We start from the raw sequence: 17,534 nt of genomic DNA on the forward strand, positions 1-17,534 counted from the left end.
GGTTTATTTCCAGACGTTTTGTTATCTTACTCGGTAACATTTTCAGTGGACCTCACGCGAAGCAATGCTGAAACATCCTGCTTTCTATTTATATGTTTGGGTTTCTTTGGGTTGGTATATAAACCATATAAAAACCCAAACATATAAATAGAAAGCAGGAATTTGCAGTATTGCTTCGCATGAGGTACACTAAAGATGTTACCTAGTAGGGTAACAAAATGTCTGGACATGAACCTTCCAGCTCAGTGAGCAAACCTACATCCAAAACCTCAACCTGAGCTATAAATCTTCTCAAAACTCGCTAATACATTGGATGTAGTTTTAACATTGCCCATAGAACAATGTATAAGAAAGCTCTATTGACGGGAATGCTCAGTGGGCAGTACCTGTTTCACATAAGAATGACAAGGAAAAGCATTTTACAGTAAGCTATTTGTGCCTCAACAGTTACCCTGCCATTCTCCTCTCCTCATAATGCAGCTTTAGCCTGTTCTCCCATTACCACATCCTTTGGCCTGGAGCCTCTGTCATTTATTCCCTCCTGCCCTCTGACCTCTCACATTCAAATGAGGAAACAGAACCAGGAACTAGCCATTTGGCCCTGAACAGTCTCCTCCCCTTTCAATAAGATAATGGCTGATCCAATTGTGGCCTCAATTCACTTTTGGAATACTGTGTTCAGTTCTGGTCTCCCTGCTATAGGAAGGATGTTGTGAAACCTGAAAAGATTCAGAAAACATTTTCAAGGATGTTGCCAGGGTTGGAGGGTTTGAGCTGTGGGGAGTGGAAAAAGGAGAGACACAGACAGAGTTAATGTTTCAAGTCCATCCTGACTCTTCTTCAGCACTACATAAGCAGCACCAGTTCTGAAAGAGAAATATTGGACTCCAAACATTAACTCTGTTTCTCTTTCTCCATGGATGCTGCCAGATCTGCTGAGTTTCTCCAGCATTCTCTGTATTTGTTTCAGATTTCCGGCATCCGCAGTATTTTGCTTTTGCAATTGTGCTTCCTTTTATTCCTACCATAATCCCCCGGGATTGGCTCCAGGCATTTGTTGCCAACCCCATTCCAAGCTGAATTCCCGAAATGTTTCCAACGTTCCCGTTAACGGCAGGTATTGGGTCAAATTGCAGTGCTTGTCTCTGAACTCTCTCCTGTATCTTTCCATTCTTTTCTAGGTTGGATCATTTTTTATGATCAATTTATGTCTAGTCGTCATAGCCACCCAGTTTTCCGAAACCAAGCAGCGTGAAAGCCAGCTGATGAAAGAGCAGCGGGTTCGCTTCATGTCCAACGCCAGCACACTGGCCAGTTTCTCTGAGCCGGGGAGCTGCTATGATGAACTCCTCAAGTACATTAGTCACATGGCACGGAAGGCCAGGCGTGAGGTGGTGCGTGTGTGCCACCTAGTGGTGAGCCGGAGGAGCCACCAAGCCAGCGGCAGGACCGGGCCAGGCCCACAACCCCACAAACGACGGAAACGCAAGCGGGCATCCTCTGTCCACCACCTGATCCACCATCACCATCACCACCACCACTACCATGTCAGCAACGGGAACCTGCGGGCCCCCCGAGCCGGCCCGGAGATCAGAGACGCGGAGACTGACCCTGCCCACCACAGCACCGCCAACCGGCTCATCGTCCTGCCCTCACCCCTGACCAAGCTGCACCCTCTCCCAGCGCCCGCCGCTCCCGCCAACACTGAGTCTGTCCACAGCATCTACCATGCCAACTGCCACATCGAGCCGGTGCAGTGCAAATCCTCCCTCAGGCAGGGGGCGGCAGACGGAGGCCAGACCGATGTCAGGAGTTACCCAACCCTGCAGCCGGGCTCCCAGCACGAGGTGATCAACCTCAATGGCAACGGGGAGAAGACCCTCAAGGATGCAACCATGAATCCTGACAACGCAATGGCAAATCTAAACATCCCGCCAGGACCGTATCGCAAAATGCATCGACTCCTAGAAACACAGAGTGCAGGTGAGTTAATCAGAGCCTTGCCATGACCAGAACCAAGGGCACACTTTGTGAGTGACAATGTTTTAAGGTAGATCCTCCCCTAGAAAACAGACTTGTTAATAACAAAGTGTCATTTTCCTAGACTTGTCTTGTCACTCCAATAATTCCTGGTGAATCAGAGACGACAAAATTAAAACATTATATTTTGGGTCAGTAGCCCATAATGACCACCAAGTGATAGATTATCTGTTAAATACCTGCCTGACATTTCATACCATTTGTTTGAGGGCTCTGCGGTAGTGTCCATATCTCTGGGCCAGAACGTTTGGGTTCAAGTATAAAATCATGAGGGGCGTAGATAGGATGAATGCATGTAGTTTTTTTTTCCCAGGGATGGGGAATTGAAAACTAGATAGGTTTAAGGTGAGAGGGGAAAGATTTAAGGACCTTAGGGACAACGTCTTCATGCAGACAGCGGAGTGTCTATGGAATGGGCTGTCAAAGAAAGTGGTTGAGGCAGGTACAACAGCAACATTTAAAAAAACATTTGGATGGGTACATGGATGGGAAAGATTTAGTAGGATATGCACCAAATGTGGGCAATTGGAAAAGGTTGAGTGGGTGCCATGGTCAGCAGGGACCAGTTTGTGTCGAAGGGCCTGTTTCCATGCTGTATAATTCTATGACTCTGTTCCACTGTTTCCCTCACCTTTGTCATATCAGGTTGTTTAAAAATACCTAAAAAAAAGAAATGAGGAGATAACTTCAAAAATTACTGATAGTGGGTGGGTCTGCATCACATGCAACATGGTGGCAACGGTGGGATTGTTATTAAAATATCTCAATACAGCTAAGGTTAAAAAAAATCCATTCAGCCAAAGAATATGATTGGCTCATGTCAAATGCATATCCATTTGAGAATGCAGGAAGTCAAACATTTCCTGTTCCGTGCTGTCGACCCTGGGTCATTTTCCATTCAGGGAAACTGTGAAGAGCAGTAAAACATAACCCATTTCATCCCATCCTGTAGATTAGACAGGGTTATCATTGTTTGTAATGGGGGAAGGTGTAATGTCACTGTAATAGACGGGGGGGGGGGGGGAGGGGGAGTGTCATTGTTTGTAATGGGGGAGGGGGAAAGTCATTGTTTGTAATGAGGAAAAAGGGAATATCACTGTAATAGGAGTGGGGGGATGTCACTGTTTGTAATGGGGGAGAGGGAAGGCCACTGTTTGTAATGGAGGGGAATGTCACTGTGATGGGGAGGGGGACGGTCATTTTTTGTAATGGGGAGGGGGATGTCACAGTTTGTAATGAGGGGAATATCACTGTTTGTAATGGGAGGAATGTCACTGTTTGTAATAGGGGGAATGTTGCTGTTTGTAATGGGGGGAGTGTCAGTGTTTGTAATGGAGGAGAGGGAAGGTCACTGTTTATAATGGAGATGGGGGGATGTCACTGTTTGTGATGGGGAGGGGTAATGTCACTGTTTGTAATGGAAGTGGAGGAGTGTCACTGTTTGTAATGGGGGGAATGTTGCTGTTTGTAATGGGGGGAATGTCACTGTTTGTAATGGGGGGAATGTCACTGTAATGGGGGAATGTCGCTGTTTGTAATAGGACTGGGGGAATGTCACTGTTTATAATGGCGGAGGGGGAATGTCATTGTTTGTAATGGAGGAGGGGGAATGTCACTGTTTGTAATGGAGAAGGGGGAATGTCACTGTTTGTGATGGGGAGGGTGAAGGTCATTTTTTGTAATGGGGAGGGGGCATGTCACTGTTTGTAATGGCGGAGGGGGAATGTCACTGTTTGTAATGGGGGGAATGTTGCTGTTTGTAATGGGGGCATGTCGCTGTTTGTAACGGGAGTGGGGGAATGTCACTGTGATGGGAGGAATGTCGCTGTTTGTAATGGGGATGGGGAAGGTCATTATTTGTACTGGGGAAGGAGAATGTAGCAGTTTGTAATGAGGTTGGAGGGTAAGTCACTATTTGTAATGGGGATGGGGGAATGTCACTGTAATGGGATGGGGGGTGTGGGGAGGGAGCGAAAATCACTATAACGGAGGAGGGGGGAATGTCACTGTTAAAGTCTGCAGCATTTCACACCCGGACAGAAAGTTGGATTTTCCACATTATCCAGCCGTCCTCTACTCCTCAGGTTGTTCCCAATTTGGCTTATTGCCCAATCCCCTCGGTTTTTCAGGTGCCAGACATCAGTCACAGTGACCAGAGTGAGTCTGTCCAGTACTATCAGGCCACCTGAGAAAGCAACTCCTTCTTCCTTCTCCCATTCGGATCAGTATCTCTCCCAATCCCTTTGCTGACGGTGGTTTCCCTGACCCTCACTGTCAACAGAGTGAGAAAAACACTGCTCAGTATAATGCACAGCTTTTTATCTTTGGTATTTTGATGGTTGCCTAATAGTGGGAGCCTGCTGTTATACCCCATATGCAGTAATGTCTTGCACACTTGTTCCAGTGGGGGTTAGTTTACATGTTCTGGCAATTTGGTGTCAGGGTCTGTGTTAGCAACTTTGGTGCTTATTGTCTGGAACGGTGCCAAACCTGGGAACCCTTTGCCAGCTGAAGGCAGTTCAGTAGCTCCCATGATAATAAGCCTAGTGCTGCTCAAAGGCAGCGCTGGTGAGAAAGTTCCAGATCTGAAAAGCTTGATTTATCATCCATCAGCTTTAAAAGAGGGAGAAAAAAAGAGTTAACCTCTGCAAGTACTGATTTCCGAAACCAGCTCTGCATATGAACACTGCTCTTAGTTAAAGAAATCAGGCCCAACACATTCAAATGTTCTGATAGCCCAAGCTGTAAGTGCATGGGAAACTGATAGAGAATTCTGTTCACACACTATTGGTGAATAAAGTGCTGTTTAATTCCAGTTTAAACAGTAACAAGAAATCCCCTCAGTACAAATAATAATAGAGCTCAGCAATTTGCAGTTAAACAAGTTGCACTGTAGTCTTCATCCTTCGTCCTAGTCCTCCATTCCTTCACACAGCAGCTACTCATCTGTTAGTAATTATTACATTCTCATTGGAATTAATACTGAGATGACTAAGAATAATCTTCAGTCCACAACTAAGCATTTTCTAATCACTAAAATTGACTTGAATTAATGGTCCAATTATGAATTGAATGGTAACCAAGGGGTGACCAAAGGGTTCAGATGAAATCAGTGATTGCTCGAGTGAACTCTGGGACTGTACAGTCTGCAACTCAGTCTGACAGAGTTTGGCAATGGGCCATAAGTACTGGCTCTGCCAAGGGCACCCATTCTCATGCACAAATGTACATAGGGCCTGAGGAATGTCAAACAGAGAGACCTAGGGGTTTAGGTACATAGGCATAACAGGAAGACAGGATGGTGAAGTATGCATTTCGCACACTTCATTGGTCAGACCATTGAGTATAGAACTTGAGACACCATGTTCCAGTTGTACAGGATGTTGGTTAGACCACCTTTACAATTGTGTTCTGGTTGCACTACTATTGGAAAGATATTATTAAATTGGAGAGGGTGTACAAAAGATTTACAAGGATGTTACTGGAACTGGACGGTTTGAGAGGCTGGATAGGCTGGTACTTTTTTCACAGGAGCACATGGAGATTGAAGATTGACCTCACAGAGGTTTACAAAATCATGAGTATAGATAAGGTAAACAGCAAAGGTCTTTCCCTAGGGTAGGGTGCTCAAAACTAGGGGGCATATTTTTAAGGAATTAGGAAGAAGATTTAAAAAGGACCTGAGTTTACACAGAGGGTGGTTCATATGTGGAATGAATAAATACAATTTTGTATATCACAAGGTGCAGGCAAGTCTCTGAATCTGGGTTGAAAGTCATGGAGTCTAAGTTGCATTTGTAGGTACATGTAAAGAGGTCAATAGCAAGCTAATTTGTCACATTAAGGCAAAGTTTCACCAACATTTTTGGTAATGTTTCTACCTTGCTCTTTCATAACTTAATGCTTGAGTGGTTTTGTGGCTAATCGATCTCACTGCCATTTCAGAATGTTCACAGTGTTATCATGGGTCCTCCCATGAGTATTGCCCTTAGGTTTTTATAAGAAGAAGGGAACAAAGCAGAGCATCAGATGGTGACCTCACACCAACATTTACAGATAGTGCTATGGCTGAGTGGGTCAAGTAGATATTCAAGTCCAACACCTGGCTCCAGCTGGGATAGTCAGTGACGAGCAGATCAATACCTGTGACAGCCTCTCAATTTTGCCACCAAAGAATGCAGGGGAGGGCTAAGTAAAGGATGTAAAATGCCTTCTGGACAGGAAAGAGTTACATTTGATACGTGACTCAAGAGTCTTGATAACTCATACGTCTTTGGATCTGTCTTCCTCAAAAGGAGGTGGAAGCAGACTCTGAGGCTAGTGTAGATAGGATCTTGATAAGCAAGGAGATGAAAGTATGTATGTGGGAATGTGGACTAATCAAATTAGTCATGGCCATATTGAATAACAGAACAAGATTGGAGGGCTGAGTGGCCTACTATTGCTCCTATTTGCATGTTTACATACATGTAACACAACCCAATGTCCAACAAGTCACAGTTGCACCAACTATAGTCCCACAAAGCATAAAGCTTCTCCCACAGACCAGGTCACAGAGTCATCAATTCATCCATGCTGACCAGATATCCTAAGTTAATCTAGCTTCTTTTGCTAGCACTTGGCCCCTTTACCTCTAAACACTTCTAAAGGCATCCTGATGTTTTTTAACTGTTGTAATTGTACCAGACTCCACCATCTCCTCTGCCAGCTCATTCCATAAACGCACCACCTTCTTCATGAAAAGGTTGCCCCTCAGGTCCCTTGTTAATCTTTTCCCTCTCACCTTAAAGTATGCTGTCTAGTTTTGAACCCTCCGCTCCCCCCAAACCTGGGGAAAAGACCGTGGCCTGTCATCTTATTCATGCCCCTCATGATTTTATAAACCTTGGTAAGGTGACCCCTCAGATTCTTATATTCCAGTCAAAAAAGTCCCAGCTTATCCAGCCTCTCCTTTTAACTCAAACGCTCCGGTCCTAGCAGCATCCTGGTAAATCTCTCCTGTACTCATTCCTACAGCCGGGCAACAAAAATTGTATGCAGTACTCCAACAGTGGCCTCAACAATGTTGTGTACCTCAACAGAAAGGAAACATTTCAGAAAAGCTTATAAAATGATTAAGTCAATAAACAATGCTGCTTTATTCAGTGAGAGCCAACAAAGTGGAGCTATAGGGAAGTTATGCAAAAGAGGAAACTGGTACATTCTCTGCAGTTGATACTTCAGGTATGTGCTTTAATCAGAAATACTGTTAGTACTAATAAATGGAAATAGAGTAAACCTCAGAGTCTGTTTATTTGGACAAGTATGATCCCAGTTAGAAACAGAAAATGCTGGAATCACAAGCCGCTCAGTAAATTCATCATATTCCGTCTCTATTAAAAAGTTACTGACCTGTATTGTTACCTCTGTTCCTCCATCCAGTGATACTACCTGGCCTGATGAGTGTCTCCAGTGTTTTCTGATTTTATTTCAAATTTCTCAGCATCTAATGTCTTTTTGTTTCATGCAATTTTGATTTTTAAAGCATTAAACATCCCAATGTGATTACTCTGTTGCCAGGCCATTGTAAAAGCTCCTGCAAGCTATCCGGTCATTGCCTGCCCTATGGCTCTCCCGGTGGAACAGCTGACATCCTGAACTGCGACCCGCAGAGCTGCCCCATTTGCATCAGGGGCAGTGAATCCGAGGTGAGGGAGAATGAGACGCTGGATTCAGACAGCGAGGGAGTGTACGAGTTCACCCAGGACACCCACTACACTGATCAGAGAGACCCTCAGCGCAGTCAATCGCGAGTAACCACAGCAAACAAATGCTGGACGTTTTGGAAGCCGGTCTGTGACACTTGCCGCAAGATTGTTGACAGCAAGTATTTTGGTCGGGGAATTATGATTGCTATTCTCATCAATACGTTGAGCATGGGGATAGAATATCACGAACAGGTGAGATACAATACATTACTTCTGTAACCTTCGAATGCTTTTATCTTTCCCTTAGGCTTAAAATAAGCAAGAGTCATCTTACTTACTTTTCTATTTTAGTGCTAACACATGGAAACCCATTGACTAAGATAGATTGAGCACAACGTTACAATGCATTTCATCAAGTCATGTCATTTGTGCCAATGCACTGACTTTCACTTTTCAATGAAACATGCTGTAGGTAGAGACGGGGACAAGACCAAAAGTCAAGCGGTGTTAATATCTTAAAACTCTCGGATTTTTATTTGGTGTAAATTAGTAAGCACCCGCTTTTAAGTTTGAAGACTTAAGGGATGAGGTTGTACCAGGTCAGGATGTCAAGCCAACTGGGATCACTTGCCCAGTCCAGGATACATCTGATGTTTAAATCTATTGAAGGCAGTGGGATTGAATATCAAATAGGGAGTTTGAAAACAGAGAGGTTTTGCTAAAACTGTACACAGCACAAGTCAGATCATAGCTGGAATACTGTGGACAGTTTTAGTTTCCTTATCAAAGGAAAGATATACTAACCTCGAAGGCAGTCCAGAGAAGGTTCACTCGGCTGGTACCAGCTATGGAGGCATTGTCTAATGAGGAGACGTTAAATATCTTGGCCTGTACTCATTGGAGTTCAGAAGAATGAGAGGTGACCTTATTGAAGCGTAGAAAACTTCTTAGTGAAGTTGACAATATGGATGGCGAAAAGTTGTTTCCCTTTTTGGAAGAGTCTAGGGCCAGAAGGCGTAATCTCAGAATAAGGGTCACATATTAAAAAAAAGAGATAAGGAAGAATTTCTTCTCTCAGAAGGTAGTGAATCAGAGGAATTATTTGTTACTGAGGGCCATCAAGGCTGGGTTGTTACATATACTCAAGGCTGAGACAGATAGATTTTTATTCAGGAAGTGAATCAAGGTCTATGAGGATAAGGCACAAAAGTGGAGTTCAGGATTATCAGATTAAGCATGATTTTATTGAATTGCTGAGCAGATTCGATGTGCTGAATGGGTTATTTCTGCTCTTATGTTTTATGGTCTTATGGTGTACTGGATATCCAATATGGTATCACCTGCTCTACCTCTCTGTTTATGTCCAATTCACCCTCTCAATATTCTCAGTTTATAGCAACCATTCCTCACAAGGACACATTTCATAATGTTGAAGAATGCTGTTAGCTGGTGATAAATTAGGAAATGTAACGGGAATAGAGGAGGAATGCATGTTTGTTAGAGGACATGATAGTTGAGGTTACCTCAGTACCAGGCAGATACAAGCTGCTGAACCTCTTGAGGACCACCTCTCCCTATTTCCCCTTTCAACACATTGAGTCCATAATTACTGCGCACAGGGGCCATCTATTGGAGGGAATTAGCAGCTGTGAATGTGAAGAGTTCCAGTTGCAATAATGTGAAGTCCACAGCGTGTTTAAGGACTCAGAAACTTCTGATTTAAAATTTGGAATTTTATCTCCTCCTCTCTTTCTCTGTTGCACTTGGTCAATCTTCTTGATCATGTTTTGTCGCAATAAACACCTATAAACCCCTTAAGGATTAAAGGTGCTGTATAAATTCAAATTGTGGCCGCATAAGAAACCCCTTAGGCATTAAAGGTGCCGTATAAATTCAAATTATTGCTGCATAATTGATGAACAGACTTGCTTTATCTTTTGTTTGGGGATTGAAGGTAATTGTGAGTACCATCAAATTTGAATACAGCACTCAGTTTTCTGCAAATACTACCTTCCTGACTCCTCAGCAGGACATTACTGTACCCTCAAGGGCAGCTCCATGATTCAAACATCTGGATCATTCTCCCCCTCCTATTGGTTGCACTGAACTCTCTCTGTTCTCTAAAGTTAGCAGAATCAATACATTGTGGTGATGCAGGGAGATGGCAAAACCTAATGCCACTTATAGAGTCATACAGCACAAGTACAGACCCTTCAGTTCAACCAGTCCTTGCCGACCACAATCCCAAACAAAACTAGTCCCACCTGCCTGTGCTTGGCCCATATCCAAACATTTCTTATTCATGTCCTTATCCAAATGTCATTTAATAGTTAGAACCACACCCATATCCACCACTTCCTCTAGACGTTAATTTCACACACGAACCACTGTGTAAAAAAAGTGCCTCTCAGTTCTTTTTAAAATCTTACTCCTCTCATTAGATTAGATTCCCTACAATATGGAAACAGGCCCTTCGGCCCAGTAAGTCCAGACCAACCCTCTGAGAAGTACCCCACCCAGACTCATTCCCCTACTCTATATTTACCCCTGCCTAATGCACCTAACACTATGGGCAATTTAGCATGGTCAATTCACCTGACCTGCACATCTTTGGACTGTGGGAGGAAACCGGAGCACTCAGAGGAAACCCATGCAGACATGAAGAAAATGTGCAAACTCCACACAGATAGTCGCCCAAGGCGGGAATCAAACCTGGGTCCCTGGCCTGTGAGGCAACAGTGCTAACCACTAAGCCACTGTGCTGCCCTCCCTTCAAAATATGCCCCTAGTCTTGAAATCCCCCACCCTAGGGAAAAGCCACCTGCTTTGCACATTGTCTAGAGCTTTCACATTTTATCAACCTCAATAAGATCAACCTCCTGTGGTCCAGTGAAAATAATTCCCAGTCTATTCAGCCTCTCTTTATAACTCAAACCCTCTGTTCTCAGCAACATCATGGTAAATCTTTCCTGAACCCTCTCCCGCTTAATAATATTCAATTTTTAAAAATCAGTCATGTCAATGAGTGACATTGATATCAATTGCAATCTTCTACTATGCATTTTAGACATAGCTAAAATGAAAATATGGTCCCTGGCTTCACTTAAATATCACACTATTCTTAAAATCATGTTTGCCAAATCTTCCATTCACTGAGGATAACTTAAATGGATAAGTACTTTCAATGGAAACTTCCATCAATAAAATTACATTCTTACAAGTCTTTCAAAATGAAATTCTGGGGTTTTTCTTTGACAGGTCAGTAGACAGACCTATCTTCAATCCTCAATTGTCATATCTTTGCTGGAAGGGCAACAGAAACTGTTCAAGTTTTGAAATATCATAAATTTCATGAAGCTTAAGGAACAGCAGGGTCTCTACATGATGAATCCCTAACAATCAGAGAATGGTTTGTCAACTCTGATTGGCTATATCCTTGAAGATTTCCTCATCTCCTGTCTTGAATCACTCTTCCCACAGCTGATCTTTCCTCACATCCCCTGCTGTTGCCAGTCAGACAGTATACACTCGTTAATGGTGAATAAATTGATGAATTTCAATGGTCCATCGAACAGCCTTTTATCCAACCTGTGGTCTTGTAACAATCAAAGTAAACAAAAGTGAAAAAAGAGAAACAAAACACAACCAAAGAAAGTCTTTTGCTTAGGGGAAAGACATCTGAAATGCATTTGGAATTATGCTGTTAGGTTTCCATTTTCTAATAAAATTTTCATAATCACAAATTTCGACAAAGTTTTCCAAAATTCACAGCATTAGGGCAGGATCTGACACATAGGGCTAACTTCGGCAGATTTTTAGTTTGTCAGTGAATTGAGGGATAAGTGGAGTTGAGGCAACATTCAATGTGCCACGTGACCTAGGCATGCTACTATTTCCTATTTTCTTTTCTTATCTCATGGATCATAATTACTTCTTTTACTCTTTTACTCTTTTTCATAAATTGTGTCCCTGATATAAGAGTGGTGACCTGGTGCAATTTTAACAATGAACTGAAAATGAATTTACCTTGAAAATGCAAATTTTTAATCAGGCACCTTGGTCTCCAGCTGTAAAGAATTTCATTGACAATCACTGAAGATGGCTTTAAGAATTAAACTGAACTATTTGCCACTTTTATTGCTATACACTAATTGATGCGCATAGTGTCAATTTTTATTACAAAATTAACACAAGGCACATCTTGTCAAAACTTCTTTTATCTTGCACTCATCAGAGCAATTCATAAAAATACAAATAAATAAAACCTAATTTTACAAATTTAGTATCATTTAACCCTTAATGCTTTATGAGAAGAAAATGATGGTCAATTGGCAAGTGGACATTGGTAATTAAGATTAGATTACTTAGTGTGGAAACAGGCCATTCAACCCAACAAGTCCACACCAACCCAACAAGTGCAACCCACCCAGACCCATTCCCCTACATTTACCCCTTCACCTAACACTACAGGTGATTTAGCATGGCCAATTCACCTAACCTGCACATTTTTGGACTGTGGGAGGAAACTGGAGCACCCGGAGGAAACCCACGCAGACACTGGGAGAGTGTGCAAACTCCACACAGTCAGTCGCCTGAGGCGGAAATTGAACCCAGGTCACTGGCACTGTGAGGCAGCAGTGCTAACCACTGTGCCACCATGCTGCCCACTAATGATGATTGATAGTTAACTGACAGGCATTACCTAAATTTTAAATGAGGCAGATTGTCTTCCTTCCAGGCAGAAAGAACATGTGTATGCACTGCACCTGAATCAATGCCTTCGCTGGTGTATTTCTCCAGGCAATTTTTTCACCAAGCAGAGTCAACCAGCCTGGTTTCAAATGTTAAAGAAAACTGATAGTTCACTGTCAGCAATCATTACCTGATGCATTTTGGTTCACATGCCAACAAATCAATACTGTCCTCTCATATATTATAAATTGTGCTTTTTACCTTAAATTGGTATTCTTGCAAATTGTTGCAAAATGTAAAGCTTGGACACAATGTCCTTTTTCAGCAAATGACTATTTGAATTAAATATTTATTGATATAAAAACCATTAAAGCTGCATATACTATTACCTGTCTGATGGAAGAAAATGATCTCAATTTGAACCCAGTGTAATTGGCAGAATCTCAATTTTGATCTGAAGATGTGGCTCATTCATTTGATACAGAGAAACTGTAATTTAAACCATGAAACACAATATACTTTATTTGAATGGAATTCACATACTTTTCAAGCTCCCCATTCTTGCGTATTAATGCCGCCAGATTGTGTTGACATCATTGGTGGCATGAGTATCTGGACATATTTACATACCATCACTAAGACCACTTATTATTCCCTCTATATGATCACACAGCTCTGCCTCTTCCTGTATTATCTCCTGCTGACATCCTCATGATATCTTTGTAATATCACAACTTGAGTATTCCAATGCCATTTGCTGATCTTTAGGGTGTAGGTTTGCTCGCTGAGCTGTAGGTTTGATATCCAGACGTTTCATTACCTGGCTAGTTACCCAGTCGAAGTTTTTTGATTGGGACAACACATCTATCCTGGGACAGGCTAAGCAAAGACATGCCAGAGAATTCCTAGAGACCTGGCACTCCAACCACAATGCCATAAACAAACACATAGATCTAGATACCATCTATCAACCCCTCAGAAAATGAACAGGAAATTACATCACCACAAACCCCAGGAACCCCATCCAGGAGAAAGATATAAATAGAAAGTAGGAGACAACAGCTTTGCTTCACTTGGAGGTCACCACTGATGATGTTACCTAGCCAGGTAATGAAACGTCTGGATATCAAACCTACAGGTCAGCGAGCAAACCTACACCCTAAACCTCAACCTGAGCTACAAACCTTCACAAACCTTGCAAAAATTTGCTGACCTCCCACACTTCACCTTTTTTGAATTGGAACTTAGGTAAAATTCTGCTGCTTACATCTTGTCTCATGCCAAGCCTTGTTCACCTATGAACCCTGTGTTCACTGGCATACCTAAGCCCAGGTCCAGTGAGGCCTCAATTGTAGGATGATCATCATTGATTACAAATTTCCTTAATAATTGTAGTAATGGGCTTAGTGACAAGGTTAACCTTTTCCCATGTTCCTTATGGCTCCCCTTATCTCTGTATTACATCCCACAACCCGTCATGGTTTCAGTGCTTCTCCAATTCTGTTTTATCTTAACGGGCATTGATTGGTGCCTGAGCAGCTACCTAGGCTCAACATTCAGCAATTCCCTCTGCTTCCCCACTCCCTCCTGTTTTAATTAGCACCTTACTTTGACCAAGCTTCTGTTCATCTGTCCAAAGCTATCCTTATGTGGCTCAATGTCATGTTTAGTTTCATAACATTCTCTTTGCGATACTTTATCATATTATTATAGATGCTAGTTCTTGTCAAAAAGAAATCCTGCCTCCTCACTTATTTTTAATTTATGTTTTCCAAGGCTTTTGGCCATAGTGTTGAAGAGATTCACCTTCAGTATTGGAGCATTCAGAAAAATTTCTGGCAGGTGGACAATCTTACTCGACAAGTCAAATTGAAATTAGTGACTTTTTTTCAGAATTCATTCATGGGATATGGATATTGCTAGGCCAGCATTTGTTATCCAGGAGAAAGAGGTGGGGAGCTACCTTCTTGAACCAAAAGAAGTCCTTGTAGGAATACCCACTATGATGTTAGGAAGAGGGTTTGAATCATAGAATCATTACAGTGTGAAGCAGGCCATTCAGCCCATCAAGTCCACACTGACCCTCTGAAGAGCATCCTAGCTGGACACACACCCCCTGTAACTCCACATTTCCCATGGCCAATACACCTAAACTGCACATTTTTTGACTGTGCGAGGAAACTGCAGCATCTGCAGGAAACCCATGCAGACACGGGGAGAATATGAAAACTCATCACAGACAGTGGGTGAAGGGTGGAAGCGAACCCAGGTACCTGACACTGTGAGGCAGCAGTGCTAACTACTGATCACTCTGCCACCATAAGCCAATCAGGTAGCAGCATTTCCTGAGTTTATGTGTATAGAGCTTGGTAAATCACATCTTCGTTGCTGTGTCCATTGAGCATTCTAATCGTTCGGACCATCTGATGCTCACTTTGATGTTTCCCTGACAACTTTAAAAGAGAATCCAAGCTCTTTCCTGAGCTGGTGGTCATATCTCACCATAAAATCTCGCTGTCAATAGTTGACCCAGACACAAACCGACAACTGTGACATATTAACAGAGGCCTTTGTAGTGAGTGTCACTGTTTATAACTCTACCACAGTATCAGAAAGAGAAAGTGAAGTGTGAAAAGATGTTGACAAGCCATTAACAACCCCTCTGATTGGGCCACAGACTTCAAATCAATCTCTTCTGTGGCTCTGAGTGATGCAATAGAATTAGAATGGAGCCCACAGATCTGTTTCACCATAACATACAATTCATTTCCATAAGACTGTTGCCTCATTGAAGTAAATTTGCCACAAGTGTCTGTGTTGCAAGTTAAAGAACAGCTGAATGTCAGTGATATCTGTTAATGATAGATGATCATTCAGTTATAGAGTTGTAGTGTCATAAAGCATGGAAACAGACCCTTCGGTCCAACCAGTCCAGGCCAACTATAATCCCAAACTAGCCCTCTGTGACCGTCCTGTTGCTTGTCTATTCCACAAACAGCAAACTGCCTTCCATGATAAAAACAGAAATTGCTGGAGAAACTCAGAAGGTCTAGCAGCTTTCTATGGAGGGAGAAGCTGCCTGATATGGTTCACTTCTTTGGAACGGAAGGAACTTGGAGAGGTGATAGGTTTTGTGCTGTTGAAGAAGAGGAATTGGAGTGTTGGGAGAAGGGGGACAGCGGGTAAACTTACCCCAGAGCAAAATGAGTAATAACGGTAAAGAGAAGTAATACAGATGCAGAGTAGGTGTTAATGTTGGGAGAGAATAGCAGAATATAGGGCAGTTCTCATGAGAGTACGCCCATGCAAACAAGGCACTGAGGTTGTTTGGTGGGAGAGGGTTGAATCAAAATGAAAGACAAAGTTTACAATCAGAGGTTGTTGAATCATAGAATCCCTGCAGTGTGGAAGCAGGCCATTCAGCCCATCAAGTCCACACTGACCCTCCAAACAGCAACCCATAAAGACCCACCACCCTACCCTATATCTCTTCATTTCCCATGGCTAATATACCTAGCCTACATGTCCCTGCTCACTATGGACAATCCACCTAACCTGTACATCTTTGGACTCAGGGACGAAACCAGAGCACCCAGAGGAAACCCACGCAGACACTGGGAGAATGTGAAAACTCCACACAGACAGCCACCCAAGGATGAGACTGAATCCAGGTCGCTGGCGCTGTGAGGCAACAGTGCTAGCCACTGAGCCACCGTTTTGAGCTCAATATTGAGTCCTGAAGATGTAAGTCGTAAATTGAGGTGCTGGTTGTCCTGCTTGCATTAGGTTTCACACTACTGTAGGCCCAACTCAGAAAAGGTCACATGTCAGCAAGGTGGTATTTTGAATTGGAAAAAGATTGGAGTCATTTTTGAGGACAGCGCAGGTGCGTTCTGCAAAGCGGTCACCCATTTGCAAGTCTGCATTTGGTCTCAGCAACACAGAGGACACCACATTGTGAGCTGCGATTACACTAGACTAAATTGAAAGAAACATGAGAAAATCTTTTTTTGACACATTGGAATAAAAATGGGTTCACTGGCAATGTCTGAGCGTGTTCTGACCATTTCATACACCTATAATCCATATCAAATGGTGACAGCACAGTTCAGTTGTACCACACAAGATAGCATAGGCATTAACTGAAAAGAATGATTGATTGTATGCATATTTTATGAAGCGCTTGGTGGAACCACGGAGTGGGACTTGTATCAGGTCAGTATATTTCTCCCCTCAAAAAAGAACAAGTCAGCTCTGATGAATACCAAACCTCAACAGGTCCCCCAGTTCTAACAAGCATATCAAGCAACACCATTTGATATACTATTCATATTTTTTCAGCCCAGCATAAAGAAACAAAAAAAAGTTCTCGCAGTCACATAGAAATAATTATGTGAATGTAACAGATAGGCTACGAACAGTGTGTTTTTCATTCCATGACAGTAGGCACTCTGGGAATGGAACTAAATCAGAGAAAACTAAAATAAATTAACAAAAGTTCCAACTCATATCTGACAATAAAAAGGACAGAATATTCAACTGGACTGTCACAGAACTCTCAGTGTAATTGTTACATTTTTGTCTCTTTTCAACAGCTACTCCAGATTTTCTTTTTTAACTGTCAGATTTTAGACTGCTCTCATATACAAGTTCCAACTCCTCGTGTCTTCAAACACATCTGCACCAGCCTTTGTTGAGCAGTTTTAGCAAACCTGTAAATGGGACCTCACAAATTGGCAGCCAACATTATCTACACGACAACAGTGACGAGTTTGGAATTGCTCCAGTGAAATGCTGATGTGATGGGCCAAGTGGCCTCAAGCTGAGCTGTAAACATTCAAGATTGTGTGGGGGAAGTTATTTGTAATTTCAGTCTTTCCTCCTCAAATTCTGTCAAAACATGGTGGCCTTTCAAATCCTGATATTTCAGCATGCCTTAAAAAAGATTCCCTGATGAAAATGTGACAAGAGTATTTGCTCAGGGATCCTTAGTTATCTTTAGTTGTAATCAGAGTCTTCCTTGTTTGCATATTTATGTAGATCCTGAATGGCTGTTTTGTATTTGACTTACATCCAAGTGCAATACAATTTGTGAATAATGGAAATTTCCAGATA

The 17,534-nt window shown here is 42.5% G+C and overlaps 1 protein-coding gene across 3 annotated transcripts in view; it reads left to right on the plus strand.

Annotated features, from left to right (window-relative positions):
- The window catches only part of cacna1g (calcium channel, voltage-dependent, T type, alpha 1G subunit), a 303,314-nt gene that overhangs the window by 89,697 nt on the left and 196,083 nt on the right, over positions 1–17,534 (plus strand). For all 3 annotated transcript variants that reach the window (XM_072558229.1, XM_072558230.1, XM_072558231.1), the window contains exons 7-8: positions 1,182–1,983; positions 7,600–7,979. In XM_072558229.1, coding sequence (XP_072414330.1) covers positions 1,182–1,983; positions 7,600–7,979 — 1,182 coding nt within the window. The remainder of the gene's footprint in view (positions 1–1,181; positions 1,984–7,599; positions 7,980–17,534) is intronic.

Source organism: Chiloscyllium punctatum, chromosome 39 (genome assembly GCF_047496795.1).
Source record: "Chiloscyllium punctatum isolate Juve2018m chromosome 39, sChiPun1.3, whole genome shotgun sequence".
Taxonomy (NCBI): Eukaryota; Metazoa; Chordata; class Chondrichthyes; order Orectolobiformes; family Hemiscylliidae; genus Chiloscyllium; species Chiloscyllium punctatum.